At 33.1% G+C, this 14975-nt stretch overlaps 1 protein-coding gene across 1 annotated transcript in view; it reads left to right on the forward strand.

The window, feature by feature from the left end:
- KCNT2 (potassium sodium-activated channel subfamily T member 2) overlaps window positions 1-13729 on the forward strand; it is a 180760-nt gene extending 167031 nt beyond the window's left edge. Inside the window, exons 16-17 of the mRNA XM_089901855.1 lie at window positions 8934-9018; window positions 13618-13729. Of these exons, the coding sequence (XP_089757981.1) occupies window positions 8934-9018; window positions 13618-13729 (197 nt within the window). The remainder of the gene's footprint in view (window positions 1-8933; window positions 9019-13617) is intronic.
- Window positions 13730-14975: the final 1246 nt, after the last annotated feature.

A 14975-nucleotide genomic window follows, 5' to 3' on the forward strand; every position in this document is an offset into this window, starting at 1 on the left:
GCAATGAATTTTCCATATATCCCTAAAATAAAACTATAAAGTTTTGTTTCATGGAGTTGTATCATATCCTTCCCAGAACATTAATTTCTCAATGATATCAACATTTTTACATAATTTAACACCATGGTTAACTTAATTGCACTTAAATATACATATATTTTATTTTTACAACTGGAAATTCAAGTATTGTGTTTTGGCATAAGTGTAAGAAAAATGTGGCCATTTGAATAAAATAAAATATTTTTTTTGTCATTGAGAAAAAAATTTAATTGGTTGAGTGAACTTTTTACTTCCAACATTTTATTATGAGTTGAGTATAAATAGTCAATGAGAGAAAAGAATGAGCTTTCTAAATACATTAAAACAGTAAGAAGAAATTTCCAATTATGATGACTGTTTATGCTCTCAATTTAAATAACTAGAAAAAATATAAATCAGTGTGTGCAGATTTGGAAAAAATTAGCATATAACTTTGTTACCTGAGAAAAGGTTAACAAATGAGTTAAGCTTTTTACAGGCTGGAAGTCATGTAAGTGGACCCCAAATTAGAAAATATGACCTGTACCAGTAGAAAAAGATCAATCAACAGAAACAGACTCAAAAAACACAAATATTGCATAGTTATTACAATACTATCTATATGTTTAAGGTGGTAGAGGGAAACAGGAGAATAAGGAGAGAAATTGAAGATATGAAACTCTTATTAGAGTTTAGAATTTGTAATGCAGTATTCAAAATAAAATGTGTACTGGATGGGATGTACATAAGAATAGCTACCACAGAAGAAAATGTCAATGAACATAAGTCCATAGCAATAGACTATCCAAAATGCAAAATAGAGAAGAAAAGAAAAAAACCTTGAAAAAATACTGTTAGTTACTTGTGGGACAGTATCAGATAATCATGTAATTGGTACCAGAAGGAGGAAGAGAATGGATATTTGAAGAAATAATGACTAACATTTTTTTTCCACATTTGATGGGGACTCTATTCAAGATCTAAGAAGCTCAGTGAAACTCAAGCAATATAAATATAACAAATAAAATAATGTCAAGACACAATATAAAAAGTTGCCAAAAGCCAATGATAAAACGCATCAAAAGAAACTGGACAACACAGTATACTTACCTCTTATTGTGTTTCCATGTAGGCAGAAGAGCATTTTGGAAACAAAAAAAACAAACAAAAAAATAAGCCGGCGGAAGAAGTCTTTTTTTTTTTTTTTCTTGAATGAGAGACAAATAAAAGGACAATAGCGAACTTCTTGTCAGAAACTTCTCAAACCAAATCACAGTTGGGAAACTTCTTTAGAGTACTGGAAAAAATAGTCTACCTAATACTCTATAAAAATATCTTTCTAAACTAAAAGCAAGTAAGGACAGTTTTAGGAAAAAAAGCTGAGAAAATTTGTCAACAGCAGCTCTGCAGTCTAAAAAAAATGTTCAAAGAAGTTCTTAAGATAGAAGGAAAATGATGCCAGGTGGAAAGTTAGATCTAAAAAAAATAAGTAAGTATGTGGGCACATGTAAAATATACATTTCTATTTTTAAAATTTTGTTCAAAGATAATTTACTGTTTATAACAAACATTGTAAGGTTTATAGCATATATAGAAGCAAAGAAGTATGGCAGTAATAACTCAGATAATAAGGAAGAAATAGAAGTATAATGTAGTAAGCTTGTTATATTACATGTGAAGTGGTGTATTATTTAAGAGTAGATACCGAAAAGTTAAAGCTGTATGTTTTAGACCCTAGAGCAGGGGACAGCAAACTGTGGCACACCAGCTTTTGGAGAAAAGCAGACATTCTTGCTAGTTTTTGTGTTTTTTTATGGCTGCTTTCATTTTACAGTTTAAAAAGTTTAATAAGTAAAACAGAGCTCATATGGCCTGAAAAGGCTGAAATGTTTATTATTTCATTCTTTACAGAAAAAAAAACATTTGCCAACCCATGATCTAGAGAAACTACAACACAACTAAATCAAAGAGATATAACTAATAACTAATAGTGCAAATAAAATGGAATGATCATATGAAGAGCTTTTTAAAAACTCATTTAATCCAAAGAAGGCAGGGAAAGAAGAAAAGAGGAGCAAAGAACATCTGGGACAAGTGAAACACAGCTAGCAAGATGGTAGATTTAAACTCAACTATATTTATATTAAATATAAATGGACTAAACATTTCAATTAAAAGGCAGAAGGCATCAGATTGGATTAAAAGAAGCAATATCCAGCTCTGTGTTGCCTAAAAGAAGCCCACTTAAAATGTTAACAAAGAAATAGATCAAAAGTAAAAGCATACAATTATATTTCATATAATCACAAATCCATAGAAAACTGGAGTGGCTATATTAATATTAAAGTAGGTCCATACAATGACTTGGATGCCTGACAAAAACATTACACAAAGGGGAAAAAAAGCCACACAGAAACACACTGTAAGATCTTAGCAGAGTTATTGTTCCTAGAAATCAGTGATTCTAGGGGTTGGAAGTGAAAGGTGGGAATTGACTGCAAAAGTAAGAGGGATCTTTTTGTCATTATAGAAATGTTCTATGTTGTAATTTTGGTAGAGGTTGCACTATTCTACGCATATATCAAAACTCATTGAATGTGCATTTCGAATTAGTAAATTTCTTATTTTGTTTTACCAATAAGTCTATGAGATAAACAGAACAATGATGATTATCCAAAGATAAATTATATGCTTAAAATCATATAGGAAGTTTACAGTTAACTTGTTAAAGGTAAACCTATAGACTTTGCCTATCTTGTTCATTGCTGTCCCCAGATTTAGAATTATTTGTGACTACAATCATGCCCAGTTAACATTATTAAATGACTAAATTGGAGAATAAAATAATGAATATCATGTGATAAATTATGATTATAAACTAATCATAAAAATGCCTCTGGTAAGTCATACGGTGGTACTACAGGTTAGCTGCAAAACTGAAAAACATGCTATATACTTATTTTTAAATTGTTCAGATAATATGTTCAATACATTTTTCTTCAATCTCAGATACTATTTCAGGTGAAGTACCTTTAAGTTTAAAGTAGTGTATCCAACTACTAAAATGAAAATAAATAAGGTCTTTCCAAAACCTTTTGGACTTTCTGTGTAGAAGTGTATTTATTTTACTTTTTCAGATTATCAGCTATATCATAGTTTTAAATTTAGAAATATTCACCTGAAAATATATTGAACCCGTTATTTGCGAATGTAATTAATGTTCTATTTTTTAAAGTGTACCTGTGTTTGTTACTTTGCAGACAATCTGTACTGTTTCATCCCACATCACTTAATGTAAAGTATTGTAACAGTATTTTCAAAGAAACTAGCATTTATTGAGCAGTTTCCATTCACTAGGGACACCTAATAGCTCTAAAGGTCAATACTTGTTTAGGGGAGGGTGGGCAGTGGAGGAAGCATTTTAAAAAAACAAAACTGAACCTGAACCATTGAAGAAATAGTATGTTTTTAGACACATTATTCACTTTTTTTGAATTCTCTATCACATTAAAAAATAGCAAGGGGGTTTTGGTCTTTTACCATTTATACAAGGTAGTAATATAGATTTTTAAATGTTAAGAAATATCAAATACTCCATTTTAAAGGAAAATTGAGTCTAAAGTAACTAGTTTTGTGTATGAAGCTAGTAAGTGATGGGGAGGCTCATGACAGTTGAAAATGAGTGATTTCTGAAGCTTTGCTTTATATCATTCTTCTTGTTTGGCTAATTGTTTCATCTCATCTTGATATCTGGATGTTTATATGAAGGGAGGTTAAGAGAGTATATTTCTTGCTTTTATCTTGTGTATCATAAAGTAGTTCCAAATTATCGAAAGGTAATGAAAATCATTTTAAGTAGAGGTGGTTAAATATATTTATTCTCTTAACCGTACCTCTAGCCACCTTTTCTTCCCTGAAAATACACTGGTAAGTTCAGTAAAATGTACAAAATAGTTGTACTCATAAACACAGTTTGATACTAAACTGGAATACATGAGCCAGTTAAATCAGCACTAAAAAACTAAACCGTTTCATAGGTGGATAACACATAATGTAGATGGAAATTCAGGTGAGGGGAAAGGGAAATCATCTCTAGGTTGTGCTATTACCAGTTGTTTGGACTGCACCCTGTTGGGGAGATAAACACTGTGCAATGGAGAGTATTTTCTCTGGTATTTCTTGTGTCACTGAAGAAAAAATATGCTCTCACGCTGGTACAGACCAATTTCTTCCTTTTTAATTACTTGCCTTTTCCATCAGCATTCAGATATGCTGTGGTGTCCATCCTAAAACATCTCCTTCTCTTCTTCCCTCCCTTCCTCCCTCCTTCACTCTGCTCTCCCCTCCCCCCCCTTCTCTCTGTATGGCTCTCTTGCTCTCTCAAGCTCTCCGTCCATCTTTCCCTCCCTCCTCCCAAATTTCCTGCATTTCCGTTGCTCCCAAGCCACCATCGTCTCTCCCCTGGGCTTCTGTACTATTCGCCTACTATCCCTGAGGGCAAATTTGAGCCCCCACAAAGTCCATTTCCCACAGAGCAGCCAAAGTGATATACTCAACACGAAATCAGATCATGCCTCCAAACGTCCCATCCTTACAACTTTTCAATGGCTTCCCTGTGCCTTTAGACTAAAATTCAAACTTCTGATCAAGGTCTCTAAAGCTCTCCAGGGTCTGGACCTAGCTTGCCCTTTTGACATTGTCTCCAACTAACTCCTCCTTGGTTAGTCCATTCTCAAGGACCTGCTTTCTGCAACTTAAACTCAATCATTTCAGCCTTTCTCATTTGGGGTTCTTTGTCTGTAAACTTTTCTTCCCCTATCTTTGCATGCCAACACCTTCATATCACAATATAGGTACAATTATTATTTACAAGTTATGGATTGAATTTGCCTGCTCTGATAATAGGAAACCTTTATACAGCACTTGATATTCTGGATCAGAATTGATTCTAAGAACTGTATATTTATTCTGATATATTAATGTTAAATTATACTTATTCATTTATCATTTAATTCTAATAATAAGCTTTAAGAGAAAAACCTATTGCTACCCCATTTTACAGGTGAGGAAACTGAACAGAGAAAGATTAAGAAATTAAGTAATGTGCCTAAGGTCTCGGCATAATTGGGAAACCAGGATTTCAATGCAAGCCCTCTGGTTTCAGGGTCTTTGATCTTAACAGAGCTTTTCATTGATACCTTTGTATTCTTTGAAATGCTTCTCCGATAACAATACACAATGGATGTGTGTTTTTGGCAGTCTCATTTAACAAAACCTACACAAATACATGTAAGATTTAAATTTATTTTATCAAATTTTATTCTCCTCTTTTAAAACTGCTTTTAAAATACTTCAAAAGGGACGTTTTAAAAACTGAAACAAAACAAAAATATGAAACTCATGTGTGTGGAATGGGACTCAATCAATTATTATGTAAGAACAATAGGAATATACATCTATATCCTTTCTGTTATGATCTATTTACCTGAAACACTCTATGCAGAGTATTTTCTATATGAAGATTTCAATTGAATAATTACATATGCTAATTAATACAACAAAAGAAGTTTCTTGGTAAACACTACTAGTAGTTGTTTAACTTGACTCAAATTTCTTTTAAAGTTTTCAGTATTCTACTTCATCTATTTCAACTTTTCAAAGAAGAATAGTTTTATTAAGATAAGCATGTCAATGATGAACAATAATTTCTATAAGACACTTTAAATGATATAGTGCTTTTTATTTTACCAAGGTCAGAGATTGCTTATTAAGAACACATTGAATGTCCTCACAATAGATTTCCTTAGTAGATATTTTTGCTGGGTAGGAGATAAAATCTCGATTCTGGTTCATGAGCCAAATTTTCCTAAGTAAATTTATTTTCTTCGCTAAATATGTTATTATATTTGTGGTAAAGAGCCTTTTGATCTTCAGTTGGTTGAATCTGCAGATATGGAACCCACAGATATGGAGGGTCAATCTGCAATTTTTTTTTTTTTTGGCTGCCTGACTGGCATGTGGGATCTTAGTTCCCCGACCAGGGATCGAACCCACGCCCCCTGCTTTGGAAGCGTGGAGTCTTAACCACTGGACCGCCAGGGAAGTCCCAAGAGATTTAATCCATTCATGTCTTTGCCACCACCAATGGTGATTACTATGATAGGGTCTTAAAAATACAGGAAACCTACCATATTTCCCCCTCCAGAATTCAGAAATAACTAAAAAATATGTAGGGAATAACTGGTAGAGACAAAAATACCAGACTTAGGGCTGATACAACTAGATTGTTGAATGTGATTTTGATAGATGACTACAATGGGCTTTTAAAAGCTCACTGTCTAATTCTTAAAGTCACAAAGTGAAAGAGAGTGAAATGTAGGACTTCCAGACAGAGCAGCACAGCAGAGAACAAGCAGACAAGGTGAACCCTACAGCAAGGCAGGCATCAGAAGGAAAGAGAGAACAGCTTTGAGCTCAGCAATTTATTTTAATTCTGTGAATTTAACACTGAGGAGGTCAGTGAGGGGTGGGTGAGGAAAGACCAGGAGTGATGAGTTCTGACTGCGATGTTACCCGTGTTTCCATATAAACCTTATGGGATCATTGAATTGAGCACATCAGCAAAATGTTTGCTCCAATTCCTGGAGTCCATGGAAAAACGAAAATCTTCAGAAAGATAAAATCCAACTATCTACTTGAACAGACATGATAGTTATACCTAGTTCTGTAAAGTTCTCAGTTATCTAGACAGTTTTTACATTTGTAACAGGCATACCAAGTCACCAATAAGATTTTGACCTCATCCCAGAACCAAAAATGAGTACAACATCATGTTAATAATCAAGGAGAAGGGTTGAGTATCAATATTAACTGAGAAGGTATCTGTTAAAATTGTTTTCCCTCTAGTGCCACTGTTCAATAATGTTCACTGCTTTACATAAGAGACTTCAACAGTGCCATTGTTTACATGAGAAATTGAGTTATACATAGCCAAATAGGTGGAGATTTTCTAATGACCTGTCACATTTCAGGGCATCCTGCTTTAGTCTCCAGAATGCACCATTAACCTCTGTTCTTTTGTTTAGCTATTGTGGAAATTCACACAAGGGGGAAATTTCTCAGAAAGAATACACAAGTCAAAATTACTTTTTATGTAGAAAGATGATTCTGGTAATCTTCTGCCAGTACAATATGCTTTGAGTTGAAATTGCACCTTATTTGGAGTAAGCTCATCGCTATATATTCATTGGAATTCCAAGCTCCAGCTGATTGAATTAGCCGTCCACCCCCTCCCCCAGGTATGATTGGCAGATTTAGCAAGTAAAAATATAGGATTCCCAGTTAAATTTAAATTTCAGATAAACAACAAATGATTTTTAGTATAAGCGTGTTACCTGTATGTTGGTATATATATATATACTAAAAAATTGTTAATTTTTAATTTGAAATTCAGATTTCACAGGGCATTCTCTATTTTGCCTGGCAACCTTAATCCCCATGACAGGATACAATTCCTTGTGTCTACCCCTGGGATATGCAACCGAATATATTCCTTTATTTGAGTATTAATTTGATAATATTATGATTATAATAGCTTTACTGGCAAACTTATGGTGGGTTCGATTATACTGCAGTTTATCTGCCTTGTAAGACAAGGATGTTCATTTATAGACTTAAGAATAAGGCACATCTGGATATCAACTTGAAAGATCATAACCGAAATTACTGTCTTTCATAGTCAAGTGACAGGTTTCTAGTCAAACCTAGTGGTAGATGTTATTTTATAAAAATAATATATACTTTCCAGTGTAGGAAATTATCAGGATCAGCTATGTTGGCCTAAAAAAGATCTTTAATTTTAGGCAGTTACTTGAGTATATATCTTGATATATACTTGATATATATTGATATATCTCTATTAGTATGAAATATATGCTTAGATTTTGGATCAAACTGCAAAATTTAGGACTACTTTTAGGAACCAAGCTTGTCTGCAACTGAAGTGGCTAGATGAGTACTATGGCTCTAGAGCAGGATTTGAAACGGTGCCCTCCCAGCCTAAAAACTTTACCCTTGGGAAGATTAATATTTATTGAGTATGTGTCCACGTGGCTTTATATTTACACCTTCTCATAGCCTTAGCAGCTAAAAAATCTCAATCCTAAAGCTATTTTCATTTTCAGTGCCAGTTCAGTTCTCCATACTTGAAGTCTGATGATGTTTTCAGAGTGAATTGACAAACTTAAAGGGCACAGCTTTTTATTTTTAAAATATGTATTGTTTTAGAGAAAAAACAAAGGATCCCGTGGTACACTTCCCTTAAAACTTACAATTAAATTCTGTTCCACGGGATTCTTTGCATTTGGCAAGAACATTACCATGTCTTATATCAGATATATCATGTAAGGAAGTCAAAAGTATTTAGGGCCTTCGCGCTTTTTAGGTACATTTCTGTTGTGTTTTTTAAACACGATGACATTAGATGATTTTTTGCAGAATTCCCATATGAATGTTCCTATCTGGGATGGCCATTTATAACCACAATTTTTTTTCACAATTTTTTTTCATAATTATTAAAGCGTAATAAATTAAGTAAACATCCTGTCTAGCTATTTCATTAACAGGAATACTTTTTCAGTGTAATAGCTTACAAGGTAGATTATAACTGTGGTTGTTCTGAACAGAATTAGATACTTTATTTTTAACATCTATTGGAACAGAAAGTGAGCACCTGTCAGATATTTCCAGTGGCAGTAATTTGAAAATAGCCAAAGTTATATACACAATCCTGCTGTGGACAAAGCTGTAGCAAGTTATTGTTGACAGCTCTATGGTTTGAAGATAAGACACTCTACAATAATTCCTGTAATTTTCTGTAAGTGGTATAACACACTTGGCATTTATTTATCTTCTAGATGAAATGAACGATCATCAAAGTACCCTCTCCTACATCCTGATAAACCCATCTCCAGATACCAGACTAGAGCTGAATGATGTTGTGTAAGTTGATCTCACATAAGGCATGTATTTTCAGAAAACCACTGATTTATTTACTTTTATATTTTTATTTCCACCATAATAGCCCCTTATCTTTCTTGTGATACAAATGCTTAGGAAATCAAAGTCTAATTTTTGTGTTCAATAAACAAGTGCATTTTGTATATTGCTGTGTGTAATACTATATAAAAGCATTGTAGGATGGTAGAGCTAAAAAAAAAGGAAAAAGCAGCATGAATTTTGTATATTTTGTGAGCAAATATACATTTGGACAAATAATAGAAAATACGTGGAACAAGAAGAGATCAGCTCAAAGGAAAACCTAAAATATCCCACACTAGCTAGTTTGAAATACCTGAGAGTTTCTCAAAGCCAAGGTAAAATTGGTCAAAACCCTTATTAGGAAAGGATCTATGGTAGTAATTTGATTCATCAAAAACTATGTATTATGCATGTTCAGTTGTACTAGTGTTGCCTTAAAAATGTGCTCTATAGAAACAAATAAGGCATTTTCCCTGATTTCAAAGTGTTTACATTCTAATTAACAAAACTACAATTTAAGCATAAACTTTTAATAGCAGTATATATATGAGTTTGTCACATGACTTAAGCATTGATTAAGTGAGATGGTGGTTTTCAAAATTCAGGAGAGAAGCCATTATTGTGAGCTACAGGGATTACAAAGGACGACGGACTTGAACTAGACACTCAGGGTAGATGGAATTTGTGCAGGTGGAGAGAAAGGAGGGGACAAATGCAGAACATTTGTTCCAGAACAGGGAGATGGCTTGAGAAAATGCACTGCCTGGACATCGCATAATGTGTGCCAGCTGGCAATACTACAGAGCCTAGTTTGACCAGAGTAAAAGCTTTGTATTAACATCTCTGTTGTTAATTAGTTAAACATAATATTGACAACATATTAAACCTGGCTTTGGAAGGACCTTAGATGACAAAATAAGGAATTGATATTAAACCTTATAGACAATGGACAGCACTTGGATATATGAGCGAGAAAGTAGCAGGATTTTAGCAAAGGCATTTTGACAGTTGTAGGTGTAAACCTAGGTGAGCAATTCCTAATGAGTCTGAGCTTGAGGTTCATGGTCCTAAGGCTGAGCTGCACCAAGGCCTGCTTACACAGGGTAGTTAACTCCAGGTTGTATTGGTGACATAAAACAAATGCCAAAGATTCAAGTCTTGGTGGGTGTTAGGTCCACAGGATGTGTTTCTATCTATAACCTGGAAATAATAAGGTCAGTGACTAAGAAGAGTGAGAACATTATGTGATGCAGAGCATGAAGTGGATCCATGCAAGTGATTTAGAACTAAAGCTAGTAATATGCCAGCAATTAGATGCTGTCAGTTTCGTGGGAGATTTTGGCTGGGGTTGGAGGGTTCAATTTTTTAAAAAAGAGCTCTGTAAAAAGCAATAGAATTGATTGGCAGGATGGAGATAAGAATCGCTCATAACATCTGGATGATGGATTGTAAAGACAAGATCCTATGGAGGTAAATTTATGGAGACAAAGAGTGAGACTTGTTCATCGGTCTGGGAATTGGAAAATAAGGGCTCTCACATGGCTTTCAGATTTCAAATCTATGTGATTGCAAAAGAAATTACTGCTTCACTGAAACAAGTCAGTATAGGGAGGCACTTTTTCAAGCAGGAAAGAGCAGTCGTTGGGTATGGACAAAAGAGAGATGATGAGCTGGAGTTTAGGTACCTTGTTCAGTGTGCTAAGTGGAAATGTCTAGAAAGCATATAGAGATACAGTACCAATCTTTGGAAAGAAGCTAGTTCTATATAGAAACTAGTTACTTTTCACCTTCTAAACGAATAAAACCAAAAAGAGAATGATTTTTTGAATAAAAGCGATACATAAAGAAGTAAAAGTAGAAGAATGAATATTGGCCTGCTGAGTACTGCTCAGTTTTAGGGCAAAAAGATGAATGTGCATCAAAGGCTTCTTAGGAAAATACATCAGCAGGGGTAACTTTGACCCAAAATCAGTGTGAAAAGATTTTTGTAAGTCACCTAAGATACAACTAGCAAGTTTAATAATGCTTTATTTTGCCATCTGATGATACTGGTTAGAGTATAGGAACTTGGGGGAATCTGATGAATGGTGATTCCAGCTGCTAGAGTTCTTAAGGCGGCTGTCAAACTTTATATCCAGTGGGGATGCTGAATTTTTGGAGGACTTTAAGCTAGAGGAAAATATCTTATTTGTGATGCACCTGGCTTTCAACTGCCCATTCTGGAGACTTTACTCAGCATATGACTGTAATACAACAAAACTGCTCCGTTTTTCTTGTGTCCATATTTACACATGTCTTTCTTCCTTTAACCCATAAAATCAGGCAATTTTTAAAAAATCTGCCCTTGTAGTCCCAACTTTCATATGTCTCTTTTTCAAATTATCGACTATATATGTTTTTTTTTAAAAAGTTGGGATTACCTTATTTTTATTTCATAACAAATTGTAAATTCCTTAAGCCTAATATAATTCTTTTCCATGATTATTTTTGATGGCATGGGAAGATAGTGTTAACCTTTTGAGTCTATGTATCAATACAAATCCTTCCATCAGATAGATTTTATAATTCAAAATAATTCCTGAAACTTTTTAAAACTGAAACATAAAAATAAAATATATGATGTTACAATATATACAGGTAAAATAAGCATGGAACTTTCTGCCTTTTGCATGCTATTATTTTTTATTAGTTTTAAGCTAAAACATCAACTTGACTGCTATAAAAAAAAAAAAGAACTCTTTTTTTTCCATGATCTGTTTTTTTGCATCGAGATAATTAAATTTTAGTATAACTGGAGCAAGAAAATATGCTACCATGACAAGCAGTACAAAAAATGCATTTAAGAAACTTATTTTATTAGACTCATACTTTTAGTAGTGATTATAATAGGGAAAGGAAATTTTGCAGCTACATCAATGAATTTAGGGGATAATGGATTATACTCATACCTTTTATGTTTTTCTAAAAAATCACTTTCAAAAGTTCATTTTAAATGAAGGTGCAGCAATGCTTTGATTTGAAGAACAATAAATCACTAGGTGATATGGGGTTAAAAAGCTTAATGTGCACTGTTAGTTTTCTTCATTGATCTACTATGCTATTGATATTCAAAGTAATTATAAAGCAGGTGGTTGGATAACAAAATCTAGTTAATAAATAGATCCAAGGACGCTAATCTCAACTTTCATTTGATCCAAGAAAATAGACTGTAGTGCTTGAAATTGCTCTTTTAAGGGACATATTTTACAAATATTTTTCCTTTGGTTTTTAAGAGGAGAAGTACAAATCTTCATTAGAGTCCCCGCTTTTAAAATAATTTCTCCATTTATTTTGTAACTCAGAACATTATTATAAAACTATGAAACACTAATTGTATTTGCACCTGAACAAGACTTTTAGAATGCTGTATTACATATATTTACTTTCCTTCTCTCCCTTCCAAAACCTCAGTGGCTTCCAGTGGGAAGCCTTTGGAACAGAAATAGAAACTACTTATCCTGAAACTTAAAGTCCTTTATTAGCTGCTTTCTGTGTTTCTTCCTGAATTTACATACCATCATCTCCTGGTCTAACCGGTCCTCTAAAGTCAAACTCATTTTCTAAACGTGTTGGGAGCATCCTTTTCTGTGTCCCATTTCCTCTCCGTTTGTCTCCACTTAAGCCTGGAAAGCCATCAATCCAACCTCCTCAATAAACTATTCCCTCATTCACTGTTGTTCTTTTTGTCTTTCTGTGTTGTTTGGAATTTCTTTTTAATCTTTCCATCTGTTTCATAAATTACGCTCTGTTAATCCTCTGCAGGGGTCAGAAGTGTATGGTTTTTTGTATTCCCAGGACCTAGCCCAGTAGTCCAGACACGCTCAAGAAACGGACGCTCATGTCACTTGACGGTCTGAAGTAAAACATCTCTCTTGAAACAAATTCTAACATTATTGAAATGTGTGAGTTTGGCAGGTGAACATTTTCCTATTTACTAGTAGAATGAATTGAGAATTATTTTCTTTGTCCAATTTCTTACTATAGCATAACCTGAATTTTAGGTTAATAAATTTCCCAATAATTAAAATATTATCTAGGCATAATATCCTCCAGAGCATTTATGAAATCATTAATTTTATAGAATCATAGAATATTTAAATTAAAAAGCCTATAGAATAATGTAGGTCAAATTTATTTATGAATGATAAAAATAACACTAAGAGCAGTTGATTAATATAATCATGGCTAGGATTTAGGTATCCTTGATAGAAAAATAGCCAAAGAAAAGAATAATAAATCAACAAAATACTAAAATAAAACATAAACTTTTGAAAAGATGGAGGTGGTGAAATGTATCCTAACTGAAAGATAATGATTCTACATTCATCTTGATAATTTTCTTAGGTGTAGAATTATTACAAGCCCTTGCCAAATAAACAGCAAGTCCTTCCACCAACGTTATATAGAGACAAGTTTCAGTAACTTTAAACACTGAACAAATAAATTTAAAGTAACAATCTAAAGTGTCAATGTGAACTAGTTTTTTTGATTACAGTTATTTGCCTTGTTTTCTTTTCTTAGATACTTAATCCGACCCGATCCACTGGCCTACCTACCAAATGGTGAACCCAGTCGAAAAAACAGCATCTGCAACACCACAGGCCAAGATTCTCGGGAGGAAACTCAGCTTTGATAAAAAAGAAAATAAGAGACTTTTTTCTCCTACAAGGATCTTGCTTGAAACAACTCTAAATCTTAGAAAAACAAGAGTGTTGCTGGCATGAAATAAACTAGATTGGAGTATATCCAATTCTCTCATATTAAAAAAAAATCTATTCTCCTAGAAGTTTAGATAATTTTGAAATTTAAAGTACTGCTTTGCTGGTACTCCTCCCATTAATATTTGAAAGACATCAATGGAATGATTTTGAACACCTAAATTGAAACGCAAAAATTTGAACCTGATGTTTCATTGTTTGACAATAATACAAACTGTATGAAGCCAATTTTTAAAAAGTATTAAGATTTATGAAAATAAACTAGAAGTCCAGTTACATCTGGTGCGTCCCAACGGACATAGAAGATTGTTGCTCCACTTAAAATTAAATGTGTCCTATTATATTCTTTAAACTTGCCATTTTATAAAAATGAGCTCATCACAAGTGTCCGGCCTTCTCTACACAGATTAACAGACAAACTTGTATGGCTGACTTTTGTGTAAGAATCATAGTTTGCTTTAGAATATGAATCTTTAAGTCATTTTACCCTTTTTGTTGACTTTTCACATGATATATTCATTTTAGAATTTGAGCTGTTCATAGCATGTTTTATTACTCTGAAGAAACCAAAACAAACAAAAAGAAATATCAACTACATGAACTTTTCCCTAACTTTATGTTTAACACACGTTGTATGCCAAGAACAGTATGCGAAAGCAAATATGTATTGTTTTCCTAAAAGAATCCTAACATAGAGAATACTTAAAACACATTTGTTGACTTTAATCTAAGAATTGAAGCATTAATTGAAATATTCAGTAATGATTTTCATTAGACTCTTGAGCTTTAACATTTTTTATATATCTATACAGTATATTTCATTAGAAAGATAGTTTAAAATTAAAAGAAACAAAATTATACTTTTTATAGAATACAAAGAAATTTCAAAACATTAAAAGTCCTCCTTTATGCCTTTAGTATTGAAATAATAATACACCAAAAATTGGTATATCAAAAATTTTGATCTAATTTTGGAAAGCTATCTATAGGAGCTATGTTTTAACATTGTGAGGAAAAAGCATAAAATAAAAATAAGTCGGTTTTGCTGTTTAAATGTAAGGTAAACCATACATAATTTGACAGTTATAAATAAAGAAACGCTGACCTTTGGCAACACCAGTGCTTTTACCTACATTGCATTATTCCTTTTCAGAAACAGGT

The sequence above is a fragment of the Delphinapterus leucas genome, chromosome 1, assembly GCF_059928025.1.
Source record: "Delphinapterus leucas isolate spDelLeu-1000000601 "Yukka" chromosome 1, BTC_Dleu_Yukka2, whole genome shotgun sequence".
NCBI classification, from domain to species: Eukaryota; Metazoa; Chordata; class Mammalia; order Artiodactyla; family Monodontidae; genus Delphinapterus; species Delphinapterus leucas.